Consider the following 20,037-nt stretch of genomic DNA (forward strand, 5'->3'; position numbering starts at 1 on the left):
AAAATGAAGTCAACACACAGGTGTCAGGGATATCTTGAAAAATAGTGAAATAAAATGTATCTGCTGACAGTCAATTATCCCCTGCATGTAGCATGTAAAAAACAAATTCACCAAACCCTATTGAATGGCCATTGTGGTTGTGACTGTGATCCTGCAGGTGTTGTCATTGAGAGGAGACAGCACACCCTTCAGCATCTGCTAACTTGACAGCTGCTCTCAAGCTAGAGAATTCGATAATATAAACAAGATGGCAAAAATATTCTCATAACATTAAGCTTATTCAATTTTTTGAATGCAACTATATAGTCAGATCAACATTCCTGTGGGGACATAAAAAAATTCCAACACACTCCCCCATGCTAACCACACTGAATGCACACTCTATGGTTACTTTCATGACATGGGAAAGTTGGAGCTATGGGAAAGTTGAAGGATAATTTGAAATTTTTCAGCCAGAATAAAAAGAAAGTCCTAGGAGAGATGTTCAGAGATACAGAGCCACACTGTGGATTGTTGTGGTATGGTGAAAAATGTCAGGAGGTAATGAGATCAGAAGTTAGAAGGATTTTGACATGTTTGTCTTCTGGAAGCTGTGAGCAGTAGTTCTTGTGAGTTTTGAAGATGACAGGTGTTAACACTGTTTTAGTAAGAAAGCTCTGATAATAGGAAGGAGGATGGAATCCCATGGCAGAGATGGGAAGGAAGGGACTTGCAAAAGACAAGTACTATGAGCAACTAAAGCAGAGTGATAACCTGGGAAGGGAAGAGGTCTCAGCAGTGACATCCAGTGAGGGCATCCAATATGGGGAAGAGGGAAGGAAGAAAGCGAAAGGGATTGAGGTTTCTAATTTCTCTGATTGGGTGGGTGGTTCTGTCATTTAGCAGGAATTTTATTTGGCTTTGCTGTAGAGTGGTGGATAGAGAGATGAAGATAAGAGGTTAGTTGTCACTATATTTCATTAAGATTTAGCCACTGAAATATGGAATTGGAACTCTGGTATGAAGCTTGGGTAGGCTACTAAGGTAGGAACTCATTGGTATGGGGGATGTAACCTAGGTTCTTTGGGATTTTCATGGCTTGCGATACTGAGAGCAAAGTCAATACTTGTGTAATGGTTCAGAGAATGGCTTTATAAGGGTATTGCATTTATTAAAGGAGGCCATGCTTGAGAGCACAATCATTCACATCCAGTTGTTTGAATATGCAAATGTCTGGTGAGTGAAATTGTGATTATGAAGCTTACCTGATGCTTGTTGAATGTTTCTGTTAAAGTTTCATCACGACTTTTACAACCAGGGTTCAATATATACTGAAAGAAACTACCAATGTTCAAATACAAGTACAGAATTTAAGATTTAATAATTAAGCACTTAATTTCTTAAATACTTCACTGAACAACTAAAAAAACTTTCTTTGAGGACTATTAGAAAAAAAATAACAAAGGAGCTAAGCATGGTGGCTCATACTAGTAATCTTCCCATCTTCTCTTTATTAGCAGGAAGATATTATAAGATTACTGATTGAGGACAGCTTAGGCAAAAGTTAGCAAGACCTCATCTCAGAAAAGAATCTGGGTATGTCATCTCATGTCTGTAATTTTAATCTCATAGATGGCATATGTAGCAGTACTGTGTCCTGAATCCTTAGGCAAAAAGTACAGACTTTACTCAAAAAATAACAAGTAAAAAAGGGTGTGTTTGATTCAGGGGGTAAAGGGCTGGGCTCTGTGGTTGGTCTTCAGTTCAAACTCCAGTACTGACCCAAAAAAAGAAAGAAAAAGGAAAAGCAGAGGATTTTTATTGTACTGTTGGTGTTTTTTTTTCTTTCCCTTTTCTTTGGCTTATTCTGTTTTGTCACTGCATTTGATTTGTCTTGTACATAAGGCTATCTGATTATGGAAGGGGAAGGGCAAGCACAGAAATGGTAGGACAAAGGGAAATTAATTCAACAGTGATAGTCACTAGACACTATGTTGAAAGGAACTACACAACTTGAGGGAGAGGAGAGACATGAGGGGAAACTTGGGGAAGAATGAGGGAGGGAGTGACACTGTTCTAAAGGAAATGTACTCATTAACTGACATGTAATTGTAACCCCTCTGTACATCACCTTTACAATAAAATTTTAAAAAAGAAAAAGCTAAAAATAGTATAATTTCCTTTGTAATAAAGATTGTTAAGAGATAAAATGAAGAAAAATGTAACTTTTGCTATTTTTTTTCCTGTCTATGAATCCAGAGGGAGGCATCTGAAGACTAGCACTTGTCTATTCCTAGCTGCACGCCAGAGCTGAACCGTTCTGCCAGCTTACCTTCAGGTTGTTAGCCGTGCTTTTTATCGGAAATCATCAGTGATGGGCTGAACATCTGAAAAGTGTTGGAGCAACATGTCTAGTGTTTTTAATTGAATGACAGTATTGGGCTTTGAACTCAGGGCCTTCACTCAGTTGGCTTTGTCATTCAAAGCTCTTGCTTTACCATTGGAGCCGTATCCAGTGTTTGGTGGTTAATTGGAGATTAGAGTCTCTCAAATTTGTCTGCCTAGACTGGTTCTGAGCCTCAATTCTTAGGCTCTTGAATAGCTAGGATTATAGCTGTGAGCCACCCATACTCAGCTTTATTTGAACATATCAGCTTTTGTAAGTAACCCTTCTATACTTTTAGATGTTTCCTCCCCCCCCCAGAACTAAATGATCAAAAGTGCTATTTTCATTAACTATTATCCAAAATATAGTTTCTAGTTTTAAGGAACTCATAGTAGTCAGTACCTTTTAAAATAACATCACTGAGTTCAGAGAAGGTAAACTCATAGACAAGGCATAGGGACCTGACTATAAATCTAGGTCTGACTGATCCTAATGCATTTATGCATTGTAACACAACATGGCTCTTCTCAGATGAAAAAGGACTCGGAGTACCGGCTAATTGTTCTCTGAGAATTTCAGCCTTGAGATCTCTGAAATAAAGGGACAGCAACTTTCAACTTTCCTGTTCTACCAATAATACAATTTGTATCATTGGGTAAATGAAATCAACAATGATCAGAGCAGCTATTGGTTGGAGTTCTCTAAAAAGAACAATTTGAGTACCATAGTTATTTGTTTGTATTCTGTCTCTCTGGTTCCACTCTGGAATAACACCATAATATTGTCCATCTTCATTTTATGATATAAGATTAAATAGAAATATAATTAGTTCACACGGCAGCTCATGATCTTTCCTTTTGTGGATCTATGCAGCTATTTGTTTCATATTTTGAACAGCTGCTGCTAGTTACATTGTTGTAGTGCATTGTAATCTATATAATGCCTCTCAATGTAGAATGCCATTTATCGTGTCTTTCACTTGAAGTGAAAATATGTTACCTCATGAGAAGATGTGAAGAAAACAGCTGGTTCTAAGCAAAATTCTCTACTACCAGATGTGTAAATATGGTTAGCTAGCTTATCATATTGTCAGTATTGATAAGGGTAACCCAGTATGGAATTGGTACCATGGCTTCAGAAAAAACACCATACTTTGAAATTGATATAAAAGCATAAGGTAGTATGATTCTAAAAATGCAAATATCCAATTATGTGTGGTGGTTACAAAATGGAATTGCAAACTCAGAGTTAATAGAAACATCAAAAGCTGTTCAGTAAGCAGTGTCAGAGAATGGAACCTTTGCAACAATAGCACGAGGAACCTATTGATGTATTTCATAGAAATAACAAGTAGGACACCATTATTCCAAATGAGATAACAAACCCATTACTAAATGACTGGAATGAGAAGAGAAAGTGACTTAACTGCAGATGTCCAGTTGAGAATACGCTTTTAACTTAGGAAATTTTCTTCATTTTGTTGACATGACAACTAGTCATGAAATAGATAAGAAAGACAGGGAAAGTTTAAAAGAAAGAAAACAAGGCAAGCACATAAGTCTTTTTGAGTCTGCTTGTAGAGTAATCTTATCAAGGAAGAACAAATAAACTTCCATAAAAGTTAAACAGATGGGGCACTGGTGGCTCACAACTGTAATCCTAGTTACTCAGGAGGGTAAGTTCTGAAGATCGTGGTCCAAAGTCAGCCAGAGTAGCAAAGTCCCCTTGAAATTCATCTTCAATCATTCACTTAAAAACTGGAAGTGGCGGGAGCTGGGAAGGTGGCTCAGTGGTAGAGCACTTGCCTTGCATGCATGAGGCCCTGGGTTCGATTCCTCAGCACCACATAAGCAAAAAGAAAAAAAAAAGCTGGAAGTGGTGCTGTGGCTCAAGTGGTAGAGCGCTAGCCTTGAGCTGAAGAGCTGAGGGACAGTACCCAGGCCCAGAGTTCAGGCCCCACAACCGGACACCCCCCAAAAACAAAACAAAACAAAAAAAAACAACTGGAAGTGGCACTGTGGCTCTAGTGGTAGAGTGCTGGGCTTGAGTAAAAAGAGGCTCAGGGACAGTATCCAGGTCCTGAGTTCAAGCCCCACAACTGATAAAATAAAAGTTGAACAAAGGTCAGGGAATATGGCTTCATGATAGAGTTCTTGCCTAGCAAGCATGAAGCCTTGAGTTCTATTTCTAAAAACCACATAGACAATAAACTAATAAAAGAAAAGAAAAAATAAAATTAAAAAAATGTTGAACAGGTAATTTAGACCTTAAGTACTTAAGAAATTTGAGTGATAGTTATGAATACATATATTTGTTGCTATTCAAATAGGAGAATATATATATATATATATATGCTTGCTTTTATAAAATTTTAAGCATTTTAGCTTATAAACGGAACCTGTCCCTTTGTCCTTCGTATTTGCCAATATCTCAGATCTAAAGCTAAGAATTTTCTGTTGATGGCATTTTTATTCTTTTTTTTATTTTATTTTATTTTTGTGAACATACTGTACAGAGGGGTTACAATTACATGGGCAGGATAATGGGCATTTTTATTCTTATCTTTAATATTTATCTTTGGAGTAAGTTTTTGTGCTCTCTCTGGTAAAAAGGCTCAGGACTGATTGGGGTAAATTAACTTATTTAACTGTAACCCCTCAATACATCACCTTTACAATAAAATTTTTTAAAAAGAAAAGGCTAAAAAATAGTATAATTTCCTTCTGAATAAAGATTGTTAAGAGATAAAATGAAGAAAAATGTAACTTTTGCTATTTTTTTCCCAGAGAGAGGCACCTTAAGACTACCACTTGCATACTTCTACCTGCATGTCAGAGTCTCTCCTGCATGTATGAAAATGTCACAGCCCACCTTGTACAACTGATATATGCTAATAATTTTTTAAGTACAGCCACAATGTTAATCAATATGGGAAACAGTTTTTTAAAAAAATATTATAAACAGAACTATCACATGGTACAGCAATTCCACTTCTAAGAATTTTTGGGAAAGAATCAAAATCAAAGTAGTATCTGCACTCTCCTAATCATTGCTTCATTATTTAACAATTTAACCTAAATGCTGAGTAATAAGAATGAAGAAAATATGGGATGCATACACAATGGAATACATTTCAGCCTTTAAAATGAAGAAAGTTGTTCTCTTCATGATAACATGGATGAACCTGCTAAGTAGTACAATTCTTATCAGAACTGGGATTGAATACTTATATATAAATGTTGTGTCTATGATGGGCAGACTAATAGGAAACAAGTTTGCCAGCATTTAGGAAGAGGGGGCAACTGGGAGCATCTATGCAGGATGAATAAATTCTACAGATCTGCTGTATAAATTGGGAGAGACTATGCTGCACGGTGTACTTAAAATTTAAGAGGTTATTTTTGTAATAAGCATTCCTACTGCAATATAAAATAAGGCCAAAGAACAACTATAAAATGAATTTTTATGCTGAAGAAAATAATAAAACCAGCTGAAAATATTACAAACATTACTTTTTCTACAATGACAGAAGAGTGCTTTCCATTCTGGTGCCCAATCATTCTCAAATACTACAGCGTATATTTCCTACAGAGACATTTCCCTACAGTCCCCAAACATAACCAACTAAACAGAAAATTAGAGGGACATGTTGCTACCATTGAATCCTCACACACTATTTGAGGTTTGACCCTTATAGCAAAGGAACCAGCTCAGACTCATATTGATTTTAGTTATACAATTTCCTTTAATTTTCTTCAGTCTGGAATAGACCTTAGGTCTTTTCTGGATTTCATGACATAATGTTTTAATGTAGCTCTGCTTTTAATTTATATCATCTGTAAATCAAATTATAACTTTTGTTTAGATTCTACTGGACTTAAACTATGAGGTATGTGTGCCTTCTGTGACTATGGGTTTGTTCTATAAGCTTGCTCATAATTCACCAAAAGGAAAATCTCCAGTCTTTCAATCTTGTCTTCAGTGGGAAATCACTTAATAAAAGCAATGATGCTAAAGGAATTAAGTCAGTAATAGACACACCATTTGATGGCATATTTAGCATAAACAGATTAGCCTTTTCAAAGTATCTTCCATACTTATACATGGGGACATTTTTCCTTTACATTATTTCTTATTATTTCTTATTTTACTAAGGGAGGTTAAAATATTTTGACAAATAATTACATATAATTTTCTTGACAGCTCAGCAAATATTTATTTAATAAAATGTTCTCATTTTTTTGAGTGAGTATACTGAAATAGTCTTCATTGAAAAATGAAGGGCTCTGTTTTGTATGCTTTTTCATAGGATACTGGGTATTATTTACTGTGGTTTATTTTATATAGAAGTCAAATACTCTACTTTTAGATAACCACAGAATTATGAACACTAAAAATGAAGTTAGTGGAAAATTAGTTAGTTCAAAAACTGGAATTTTTGAACTAATACTTTTCTAGATTCTCTAGCTATTGTTTCAGATTCTCAGAATGACCCATACTGGAAAAGTTAGCATCATAGTGAGACTTTGCTCTCCACTCTGAGACTTTGATTCCAACATCTCTTAAGATGTCTTATTCCATGAATTCATTGATTTCCTCCCTGCCCCATTTTAGTTTGGGTCTTCAGGATTTACTCTGTTGATACTTCCCAAGCATACATATGAAATATGTATTTCATATTTTCATAGTTATCAAATAATATTTTATATAATAAATGTTAGTCCAACTTAAAATGAAATTAGACATAATCTGAATAAATTATTAATAGATAAGGCCTGGTGTTAACCTTACGATATCAGAAAAATTTTCACAAAAATTTAAAGACAAAACCCAGCATTATAATTAACCACTTATATGCTGCTAGGTGATTTTTTTTTTGTTGGTTGTGGGGCTTGAACTCTGGGCCTGGGTGCTGTCCCTCAGCTCTTCAGCTCAAGGCTAGTGCTCTACCACTTGAGCCATAGTGCCACTTCCAGCTTTTTCTCCTTATGTGGTGCTGAGGAATCGAACTCAGGGCCTCATGCATGCAAGGCAAGCACTCTACCACTGAGCCACCTTCCCAGCCCTTACTAGGTGATTTTTGTGGAAATCATCCCTAAATTTTATTTTTAAAAATGTTTTTGGCCAGCGTGAGATGGCAGAGGTAAAGCTGGGAGCTAAACAAGCTCTTGCTTAGAAACCAGTTTTAGTATTCCAGTGAAAAGTCCAAGGCTAGAGAGAGAGTCACACCAAGTGTACCATCATAGTACAGAGAGTTTGGCTAGAGAGGAAAACTTCAGGCAGCTTGGTTAAGGAGAGATTTGAGCAATCACTGGTGTCCATGGAGGCGGTGGCTGCTGCTGTGGCTGCCATATCAAGAGAGAGAGCCTGGAACAAAGGTGCCAAAGGTGGTGTGTGAGCAGATTCTACTGACAGCTAGCAAGAACTGACAAGGAGCAGAAATCTTCATCCTGCTGACCACAGAAAGTTGGAGACCTTGGATGGCCCGGAAACCAAGGTAAAGACATGAGTACCCCACAAGACATCCTCACTCTTTCTTAAGGAGCAGCAGTGGGAAGGTAGCCCCTCCTTGACTACAGGAGAAGAACTGAATCTTTGATACTGACAAAGACCAGGCCAGAGCAACTAGCACATAACTAAGGCCTTGGAAGAAGACAATAAGAGCCATTGAACAAGTCAAAGGAACCTGACCTGTAGGTCTCAGCTTCACCCAGAAGAAAGTTGCCCTTCCAAGGCAGAGGAATATCTGCCCATGGAGGTGTTAATTTCTTCACTGGGTAAACAGAGCCAGAAGGTGCCCCACCCCCACTGCACCACAGGCAGCAGACCTAGCAGCAGGAGGGTAAAAGAAAAACAATTGGAAACTCAATACACATAAATCCTGACAATGGCTCCAGGCTGGGCTGTGTGAGTATCTCAGGAGCAAGCCCCTCAGGGAAAAGCTACTAATTGCTGACAGGCTTCAACCTTACCCACAACCTAGCCCCATCACAGCAACTCCAACCTAGAGGAAACTGCCATCTCCCTCTTTTGTGATACTCAAAGCAGATGTCCCTTCCACTGAACTAGCCTGGGAGGAGGGTCATTAAGCCCCTGGTAAGGCAGAGTTTCTTTCTGCCTGATCAAACAAATGGACTTAAGAAACCAATCAAGGGAAAGGAAAACCAAACATCACAAGCAAACCAGACTCCACCAACAGACTAGTTATGGACACAGGGGAGACAAAAGATCCCTCCCCCGCAAAAAAATTGAAGAACTCTTTTTTTTACCTAATTTTTTAAATTAAAAATTGTTTTCTATTTTGTAAATCAGTTTTATTTTAGGGTTTTTATTATTCTCTTTTTGCTCTTTTCCCTTAAACATATTAATTTCTGGTCTGCTTACTCTTTTGATTTTCTTAGTCCATTGATCCCTAGTTGTTTGTTGCTGAATAGATTGTATCTGTTGAATTAGATTGTATCTGCACTCGTTTTGACTGAGTCAAAGTATCTGTGCAACTAGGGCTCTGGTTGATGCTTGCCTTAAAATAGCTCTAGCATGGATGGTTTTGCTTTCATACCCAAATTGGCAGAAGAAGCCAGAGAAACAAAAAAAACGGCAAGACCAGATATCTCAACTCCCACTCATGATAATCAGGCAAAAGAGCAGTTAATGAGTAATCCAGAGGAGAGTTCCCAAAATGCTCTACAAACACTACTGGTAAACATGAAAGATTGAAAGCCTGCAAAGGACTCTGTATGAGCGTGTTGGAAAATGTGTGAGCATGATTAGGCTAACCAAAGATTAATACAGGAATTTCATGGGCATGAGAAGAATAGAGGAATTGCATGAGTTGGATGATAATAAACAAAGATTTATAGAGCCTTTCATACAATCCACAAACAGAAAGCTGGAGGAATCCATGGAAGCCACAAAGGGAATGCTGAATGAAGCTGAACAGAAGGAAAGGTAGTCCAATGAAACTATAACCAATCAACTGAGGGATTTGAGATTAAACACTGAAAACCAAATTAAGGAGATAAAGAAGTCTATACAAGATCTACAAAAAGATCTAATGGAGAATTTGAAGCCATCAAATCTGACCAATTATAAGGAATGGAAACAAAAACAAAGTAAAAAGTCTTTACTAGACCATGTAGAAGATTGAATCTCCAGGATTGAAGACAGCCTAGATATTTTAGAGAGAGAACAGACAAGTATTCAAGACAAATCCAAGAAATATGATAGATCTATTCAATATGAAGAAGACACCATCAAAGGCCTAATTGAAGGCAAATAGGTATAGAAGAGGGCCTAGAGACAGAAGTGAAAGGTTTAGGAAATTTATTGAACAGGATCTTAGCAGAGAAATTCCCAAACACACAAAAAGATAGGCTCATTCATATAGAAGCCTTTAGAACCCCAAATAGACCAGACCAGAACAGAATATCCCACCTCATATTGTAATCTGTGCAGGATCAATTGAGACTAAGGAAAGGATCGTTAAAGCTGCCAGGGAGAAAAGATCAATCACCTATAAAGAGAAACCAATCATAACAACTTCAGATTTCTCAGCAAAGACAATGAAGGCTAGAAGAGCCTGGAATGAAGTATGCCCTGCCCTAAAGACAACTATCAACCAAAGAATACTGTACCCAGCTAAACTCTCCTTCATAGCAGAAGGACAAATAAAAACCTTCCATGCCAAAGAAAAATTTAAACAATACATCTTCATCAAACCACCCCTACAAAAGGTACTTAAAGATGTCCTACACACAGAAACCAACAAAAGCACAGTAAAGGCCAAGAAACAGCCCCCCAACAGAGAATCCAAGAAGCACAGGGAGAACCCAGTTGGCACAGCCCCCAAGAAGGTGGATAACATGACAGGAACTACCAAACACCTCTCAGTTCTAGCTCTCAATATGAATGGACTTAACTCTCCAATTAAGCAACATAGACTGTCTAGCTGGATTAAAAAGCAAGATCCTTCTATCTGCTGCCTTCCAGAGTCACACCTTGCCCATAAAAACAAACATATTCTGAAAGTGAAAGGCTGGAATAAAATCTACCAAGCAAACAGCCCTCATAAACAAGAGTAAGTTGCAATCCTAATGTCAGATAAAATAGACTTCAAATTAAAATTAGTGAGAAGAGATAAAGAAGAATCTCTCCTTCAGGAGGATATTACAATTCTAAGTATCTATTCACCAAATAACGGAGCACCAAAATTTATCCAAGAAACACTACTTTCCCTAAAATCACACATAGATCCAAAGATAGTAATTGTTGGGGACTTTAACACACCACTATTCCCGCTGGATAGAGCAACCCGGGAAAAACTCAACAGAGGAACCTCATATCTAAACAACTGCATAGATCAACTAGACTTAACAGACATCTACTGAAAATATATCCCCCAGCAACATCAGAATACATGTTCTTCTCAGCAGCACATGAAACATTCTCCAAAATAGACCAAATTTTAGGTCACAAAGCAAATTTGTTCAAATTGAGAAACACTGAAATTATTCCCTGCATTCTCTCAGACCACAAGGGAATAAAATTAAAATTCAACACCAAAAGCCACCAAAGAAAATCCTGTAACAGATAGAGGCTGAACAACACACTGCTGTACCATCAGTGGGTCATAGAAGAGATTAGAAGTTCAAATGTTCATGATATTCAACAAAAATGAACACACACATTACCAGCTCCTCTGAGACACAGGGAAGGCAGTTCTCAGAGGAAAGTTTATAGCTCTGAGTTCCTGCATCAACAAATTGGAGAGATCTGAAACCAACAATTTCACCAGGTACCCAAAGCTCATTGAAAAAGATCAACATGCTAAACTTCAATATAATTAAAATTAAATCTGAATTAAATGAATTAGAGTCTCCCCCAAAAAACCATAGAAAGAATCAACAAAACAAAGAGTTGGTTCTTTGAAAACCTTAACAAAATTGACAGTCCCTTAGCAAATCTTATCAGAAAAAGAAGAGAACACACCAAAATAAACAAACTCAGAGAGGAGAATGGAAATGTCACCACAGAAACAGCCAAGATTCAGAACATTATAAGGGAATACTTCTCAAACGTTTATGCTAATAAGTTTGAGCATCTGGCAGAAATGGACAAATTTCTAGCAGATCTTGACATGCCCAAACAAAACCACTAAACCGTGCCCAAATTAAACCCCCTTAACAGACCCATATCAAGCATTGAAATAGAAACAGCAATAAGAGACCTCCCATACAAGAAAAGACCAGGACTGGACGGATTTACACCTTAATTCTTCAAGGCCTTCAAGGCAGAACTCACATCAATACTGCTCCAACTGTTCAATGAAATTGAAAGTGAAAGTTCTCTACCAAACTCCTTCTATAAAGCCATCATAACCCTCATCCCCAAAACAGCCAGGGACTCATCAAAGAAGGAGAACTTTAGATCCATTTCTTTGATAAACATTGATGTAAAACTTCTCAACAAAATTTTGGTCAAGTGACTTCAACAACTCATCAAAAAAAAATCATACATGGGCTGGGAAGGAGGCTCAGTGGTAGAGCACTTGCCTTGCATGCATGAGGCCCTGGGTTCAATCCCTCAGCACTACATAAGCAAAAAGAAAAAAGCTGGAAAGTGGTGCTGTGGCTCAAGTGGAAGAGCGCTAGCCTTGAGCTGAAGAGCTGAGGGACAGCGCAGAGGTCCAGAGTTCAGGCCCCACAACCGGACCCCCCCCCCAAAAAAAAATACAACATGATCAAACAGAATTCATTTCAGGGATGCAAAGCTGGCTCAATATATGCAAATCATCACTTCAATAAGAGCAAAGAAAAGAACCACATGGTTATCTCAATAGATGCAGAAAAAGCAATTGACAAAATCCAACACCCCTTTATGATGAAAGCACTAGAAAAACTAGCAATCCATGGAACATTCTTTAATATAATAAAATCTGTGTTTGACAAAACTTCAGCCAGCATTATAGTTAATGGTGAAAAGCTAAAGTCATTTCCTCTAAATTCAGGAATGAAACAAGGATGTTAACTCACTCCACTTCTCTTCAATTTAGTATTAGAATGTCAAGCTGAAGCAATAAGATTAAATATGAACATAAAGGAGATCCAAATAGGGAAAGATGAAGTAAAACTCTCCCTCTTTGCAGATGACATGATCTTGTTTTTAAATCACCCCATGGACTCCACTCCCAAGTTACTCGAGCTCATTTGAAAGTTTGGCCAAGTAGCAGGGTATAAAATTAACCCTCAAAAATTGCTTTTCTGTATGCCAATAATGCAAAGAGCACGGCTGAAATCAGGAAAGCAACTCATTTTGTAATCGCCCCACAAAAAATAAAATACCTAGAAGTTAACTAAAGAAGTGAAGGAAATCTATGATGAAAACTTTAAAGACCTGAAAAAGGAAATTAACACAGAACTAAGGAAGTGGAAAAACTCCCATATCTTGGACTGGGAGGATTAACATCATGAAAATGGCAATACTGCCAAAGGGTATCTAAATTCAATGTGATACCCATAAGTATGTCACCTCATTCTTCAATGAAATAGAAGAAGCAATCCAAAAATTTATATGGAAAAATAAAAGACCCGAGAAGCAAAAACAATCCTTAGCAGGAAGAACGGTGCTGGAGGAATATCATTAACAAATTTCAAACTCTATTACAAAGCCATAATAATCAAAACAGCTTGGTACTGGCACAAGATCAGACATGAGGATCAATGCAATAGAACTGAAGACCCAGAAATGAACCCACAGACCTATAGCCATCTAATCTTCGATAAGGGAGCTAAAAAAATAGAATGGAAGAAAGACAGCCTCTTCAGTAAATGGTGCTGGAAAAATTGGTTGAACACCTGTACAAAACTAAAGCTATATCCTTATATATCACCCTGCACCAGAAGCAACTCCAAATGGATCAAAGACCTCGGAGTCAAAGCAGACACCCTGAAAACATTACAGGACAGAATAGGAGAAACCCTAGGTCTCCTTGGCACAGGATGAAATTTTCTTAGTAGAGACCCAGAAAAACAACAAATCAAAGAAAGGATGAACAAATAGGATTGCATAAAACTGCAGAGCTTCTGCATGGCAAAGGACATAGCTAGCAAGATCAATAGAAAGTCCAAGGATTGGGAGAAGATCTTCACTGGCCATACAATGGACAAGGGTCTCATATCTAAAATATACTTGGAACTCAAAAAATTAAATCCTCGAAAAACAAGTCTTCAAAGAAACAACCACCAGATTAATAAGCGGGCTAAAGACTTAAAGAGAAACTTTTCTGGAGAGGAAATAATAATGGCCCATAGACACATGAAGAAATGCTTAACTTCTCTAGCCATAAAAAAAAATGCAAATAAAAACAACATTGAGATTCACCTCACCCTAATTAGAATGGCTATCATCAAGAACTCTAATAACAACAGATGCTGGAGGGGATGTAGCCAAAAGGGAACCTTATTGCATTGTTGGTGGTAGTGTAATCTTGTTCAACCCCCTTGGAAACAGTATGTAGGTTCCTCAAAAGATTCCACATAGAGCTCCCCTATGACCCAGCAATCCTTCTTTTGGGCATTTACCCAAAGGATTACAAACAAGGCCATACTAAAGCTACCAGCACGACTATGTATATCACAGCATTATTTGCCATAGCTAAGATTTGGAACCAAACCAGATGCCCCTCAGTAGATGAATGGATCAAGAAAATGTGATATATATATGAATTCTATGCCTTCACCAGAAAAAATGAGACCACCCCATTTGTTAGGAAATGGAAAGACTTGGAAAAAAATGATATTAAGTGAAGTAATCCAGAGCCAAAGAAACGTAGGTCCCATGGTTTCTCTGATTTTGCAATAACTAGTACATGTGTAGGACAAGCAGAAAAAAATCAAAAGTTATGTACATATGACCATATAAGATGACACTAAGCAAAATGAATCCCTAGATAGGGACACAGAGGTTTTATCTTTCTTGCTGTTGTTGTTAATGCACATAGGACCATATAAGATGATGCTAAGCAAAATGAATCTCAAGATAGGGACACAGAGGTTTTATTTTTCTTGCTGTTGTTGTTAATGTACTTAAAATATACAATATGATTTTTAAAATTTTCTTTTGTATGTTCTTCCCCATGGTATAACCCCTGTTTTCTGGTGCCCTGCATCTTGTATATACATTTTTCTAATTTGGTGAGGGCAAGGGAAATAAGAAAACTGAAATAAGGATTTGGTTGACCCATTGTAGCAATGATACATACAAGACACTATGTTGAAAATGAACTTTACAATTTTGTGAGGCCAGGGGAGAGGGAGGAGTTGGGGAGGTAGGGAGGGAAGTGATGGTAGGGGACAAATAAAGGAGGGTGTAACAAGGCTCGATAGGAAATGGACTCATTACCTTACTCATGTAACTGTAACACCTCTGTACAATATCTTTACAATAAAAATATATTTAATAAAAAATAAATGTCTAGCTAAAATAAAAAAAAATTTTTCATTTACAACTTTTCTTATATTGGTTATTGATTTTATGTGTCACATTTTAACAAAAAGGAAATAAATACTACATATTACTTTTGCATTTCTCCAATGTTCTCAATACTAATTTCTTTGATTTGAAATTATTTTTCTTCCTTGTCACACTTTAAATCTTTAAGCTCAAGTCTAAGCACTTAGACTATCAGTCATTGTAAAATCAAGTCCAGGCTGTGAGTCTATGGGCCACTGAGAACCTGGAATTACCCCACTGTTACCATCATGCTCATCAAAGGATCATTTCATATATTCAGGATTCTATATAATTTCCCATGGAGAAAGTTACCTGGTGATACAACATTTTCATGTCATATGACAGACATTTCTCATTAGGATTCAGGATTCTCATTAGGATTCAGCACTTTTCTTTCTTTATGTTAGGATTCTTTTTGGTACTGAAGAATCAAGTTTCAAAATATACATTATAAAAAGCCTCCTCTTGTGGGAGAGAAGGATGTCATTAACCCAGATGCATTGTACTCATGGTCTGATAGATTAACTCCATTGTATAACTACTTAAAGATAACAATATTAAAATAAAAATGAATGACTAAATAAAAAAATAAGTCTCATTCTTCTGAGATGATTATTTCCAAGTACATGGAGTTGAACAAATTAGTATTATAAATGCCACAGAGAAAATCAAGTGGAATAGTGAAGTGGTTTAAACAGGGGTCAACTTCATGTGATGTGATTGAGGAAGGTGTGTCTGAGGAGGCATCCACAGGACAAAGCGAAGTGAATTACAAGGAAGAACGAAGGCACAAATATTTGTAGCAAAAGAACTGAAATCAGATGCTGTGGAATAAAGGCTCTAAAATGGGAACAAATTCACTTTGCTCTGAAGACACTCAAGGAATTCTTGAAGTATTTGGATGAAAGAAAATATATGGACATAAAAATCCCAGCTGATTTGGTTTGTGAACCTCCTTCTATAGCTGATGTTTGGGCATTCTGTCCAAATCGAATTTCCAGACCAGCCACACTGAGCACCAGACAGTGTGGTAGGAAGTTCGACAATGCTGCCCAGCAACCCATCCTGCTATTCACACTCATGCCATTCACCACACTCATCCAGATTCCATCTTGAGGACCAAGGACATACTTCTCAAATCAAATGATAAACTCCAAGGACTTGTTTTGTCTCCTTGTGTCGTTCTGTCTCTTTTGCACACTTACATGATATTAGAAGCAAATTTACCAGCCCAGGGAAGGTTTCATATAAGTTCAGTTCAGTCAATAAGTTTGCATTAATTAATTAATTAACTAATTAATTAATTTATTTTGTCAGGCCTTGTGATTGGCCTCAGGGCCTGGGTGCTGTCTCTGAACTTTTTTGCTACCAATTATCACTTGACCACTTGAGCCACAGTTCCACTTCAGTGGCGAATTGGAATTAATTCGGTGGCGAATTGGAAATAAGATTCATTGGCTTGAACCTTGATCTTCAGCTCTTAGTCTCCAGAGTAACTACCATTATAGGAATGAGCCACTGCACCTGGCTAACTTTTGCCTTTAACCTTGTGAAATACCTTGAAACAGCACGACCCATAATTTGACACTTCAGATATTCTTAAAATAGAAGCAAGGGAGCAAGGAAATAAATGAACACAACAAGCCAAGCTAACAAAGTCTTGTTTTTTTAATTTGTCAGCTAACACTGATTTGAACTTTCTCTTCCATCCTCACTTTTCTGACTCCTCAAAAAACATAATGAAGAAATCAATTTTGGTATGATAAAAATAGTATCATTGGTTCTAAAACTTTTTCTTATGGATTGTCACTTTCTTTTCAGAAGTTTACTCTTCCCAATTACCACACCTGATCAAGACCTGCCTGTTTCAATGAGTTTTTTTAAGCAAATGTCCATGTGAGTAATCTAATTTTATGATTCCTTAATATGCTTAGAAGAATAATCATAAAGGAACACTGTAAGACAATGTTCACATTCACTTCTGTATTTAACTGGAAAAAAAAAAAGATGAGAATCTATATACTTCATAATTTGTTTGCTAATGGACATGCTTTTCAATGTATGCTATACCACAATTCTTATTCATATGTTTTTACAATATGCAGATTGTCACACATATAGAATTCAAGACAAAAGAGGAAGGAAAAAAATTGTGCAAGACTCACTGAAGACTTGGCATACTTTTGGCATCTCAGAGTACTCACTGTCTTGCCTATGTAATTGTAACCCCTCTGTATGGTATTTTGACAATAATAAATATTTATAAAAATATTTATTTATAAGAATAAATAAATATAAAAATTCTAAGTTATCTCTTCTTAGAATATTGATTACAAAACTAAAATTGTTTTTCCTACGACTACATTTTTACTTTTGTTTTCATTGTAATTAAAAAATGAAGCATACAGTATCACATACATTTAAGATACAGTCATATTTGTATGAAAAGGTTTCATGTGTGGTAAAAATACAGTTTATTCAAGACGAATCTTTCTGGAATTCCCATTCCATAGACATAGAATTAAAATAAATCTCAACAGATGTTATATGTCCGTGTTTCACTCTTTAGATTTTTTTTGATTAGGTATAAAATGAGTACATTAGATTGCAAATAACTTTGAAATGGTTCTTAAATTGTAAAAACTATAGCAGCTACCACAAGTTATAAGGGCATAAGAGTTTATTGAAGAGGGCTAGAATATATGTCTAGCAGATTTTAGAATGTTTTTGTACTCAAAGTGATTTTGTATATTTATGCTACTTATTTTAATTCTAAAACTCCTTAAATCCTATAGAATACCCATGTATTAATTTTGAGCATTGTTACTCATTACCCTGTGTTAATCACATAGTAATATATAAAGTTAATATTATCAATCTGTATCTGAGTTTCATTTGTATAAATATTTATATTTAACAATCTATGTTAAAAGTTCTATGTCAGGTATATTTTATCTTTCAGATCTAAGGCATTACTTGAAATCACTGTGGATTCTCCTCCATCTATATTCCATGTTTTATCTGTGCCCTAAATGTATGTATTTGGATGAAAGTGATAATTGTTCTTTCCTCTTGGTTTAGCTTTCTTTTAGCCAAGTTGCCACTTTAATCATTCGGGATGCACACAGAAGCACTTGCTGCATTTGCAGAAGATTAACACTGGAACTTTCAGCTGTGTCTCTATCTGTTTATGTTTCTAATCTGGGAAAGGTGCACACAGATGCATCACTCAGATCACAGAGCACTGAAATTTGGAGCCATTCCTTCTCTCTATTCTACTCAACTGCCACCAATGCAGGAAGGCATCAATGGATTGATTCTCTACGAAAGTGTTAGATGGATTCCGTATCAGTGCTGAGAATTACTCTCAAAATCATGTTACTGTGTTGTAGCAAATACATTTTTATAATCCAACCTGGACTTGAAGGTTTGATTGATCAATTAGACTTAAGAAGAACAATGAAAGTCAGTCTAGTTTGCTTAGGGGAAGAAAATATCACACGTAAACATTAAGATCAAGTTGGATTCAGGAAAAAAATCTAAATCAGATTGTCTAAATCAGGTTGAAATGTTTGTAAAATTAATCAGTATATTGAATATTTTTGGTGATATTGAAGACATGTAAGAAGGTAGTACATACTTTAGTCATAATTATTTAATATATAACATATAAGTGATATTAATTTTTGATTATAAAAATATTCTGTGCAACACAAAATTCTATGATTGAGCATGAATAAAGGAAAGCTAGGTGAAGCTGCATTTTATTAACTACACATTGCGTAATATTTAGAGATCAATCTTTAAAATTCTTTCCATGTTTATAGAAACCACATCTTAAATACACCAGTAAAAATGAACCATTTGAAAGACTATATAAAAATAGCTGTTTGCTTTTTTACAAGATAACTTTAAGATCTCTTGAAAAAACCTTTTACCTAAAAATGTCTGACGTTTTTATTTAAAACTGAAAAATATCATAGTCCACAAATTGATTAGCAGCATTAAATTTTTTTGTGTTGCACCAGGTGAAATTATAAATTTTAGTTATTAAAAATGATAAATTCAAGCTGGGCACTAGTGGCTCAGGCCTATAATCCTACCTACTCAGGAGGCTGAAATCTGAGGATTGCAATTTGAAGCTAACCCAGGCAGGAAAAGTCCGTGAGACTCCTTATCTCCAATTAATCACCAGAAAACCAGAAGTGGAGTTGTGGCTCAAAGTGGTAGAGTGCTGTCCTTGAATGAAAAAGCTCAGGGACAGTGCCCAAGCTCTGAGTTCAAGCCCCATGACCAACAATAAGAAAAAATAAAGACAAATTCACAAACTTGAATGCAATAATTTCCTGGCAAGTACTTTCAGCATGAGAAGAAGCTTGAAGGGCTTTTTCCCCACTTTTATTTCTTCAAACAGTAGACATTCTTATTCTATATGAATAGCATACAGAATTCTGTATATTTTGACTTTTAGTAGAATTTGTATAGCAGTTTAGGCAAAATGGCAGAACTTCCGAAACAAAAGCTGAATAGCTACTTTTTCTTACGGTTGGAAAAAAAAAATCACAATTCAAAATTTAGAAAATCCACAAATCACTTACTTTGGTAGAGTTTTCAAGTGATTTTCTCTTAACTCCAAGATCCTCAATTTGACGAGTCTGTGAAAAGAAGTTTTAAAAATTACTTCTTTACTATTTCTGTGTAAATGAAGCATTCACATGGTAAATTGAATTATCATTATCACTATCCAAATATCTCTGCTGAAATTCTTTATTATGTTTACAAAGTTTAAGTAAATGTGTAAATTGCTGTGAAGGTGCTTTGACACTGAATTATGACAAACCACTTTTCTCATAATAATATTTCAAAGATAAATAGAAACCTTTATCATTTGACTAATATCTTATAAAATATTCACTATTGCAATTAATTTTATGTGTTTAGTAGATCATTGAGAATACACTAAATGTTGGGAGCTAAGTTCAGTGAAGCATAGCAACACTTTTCTTCAGGGGACTATGAATGGATTTGAAAGGCAAATAGTATAACACAGAAACAAAAAATTAGGGTTTTGTAGCAAGACAGATCTGGATGAAATTTAGGCCCTACCATATTCTATCTCTGTAATAGTATACCAAAATGATCAACAGTGCCAAATCCATGGG

At 36.1% G+C, this 20,037-nt stretch overlaps 1 protein-coding gene across 1 annotated transcript in view; it reads right to left on the reverse strand.

Moving 5' to 3' along the window:
* The window catches only part of Lrrc7 (leucine rich repeat containing 7), a 294,553-nt gene that overhangs the window by 207,854 nt on the left and 66,662 nt on the right, over positions 1 to 20,037 (reverse strand). Inside the window, exon 5 of the mRNA XM_042678371.1 lies at positions 19,474 to 19,530. Coding sequence (XP_042534305.1) covers positions 19,474 to 19,530 — 57 coding nt within the window. The remainder of the gene's footprint in view (positions 1 to 19,473; positions 19,531 to 20,037) is intronic.

Source organism: Dipodomys spectabilis, unplaced genomic scaffold, assembly GCF_019054845.1.
Source record: "Dipodomys spectabilis isolate Male_0828 unplaced genomic scaffold, ASM1905484v1 ptg000002l, whole genome shotgun sequence".
Classification (NCBI taxonomy): domain Eukaryota; kingdom Metazoa; phylum Chordata; class Mammalia; order Rodentia; family Heteromyidae; genus Dipodomys; species Dipodomys spectabilis.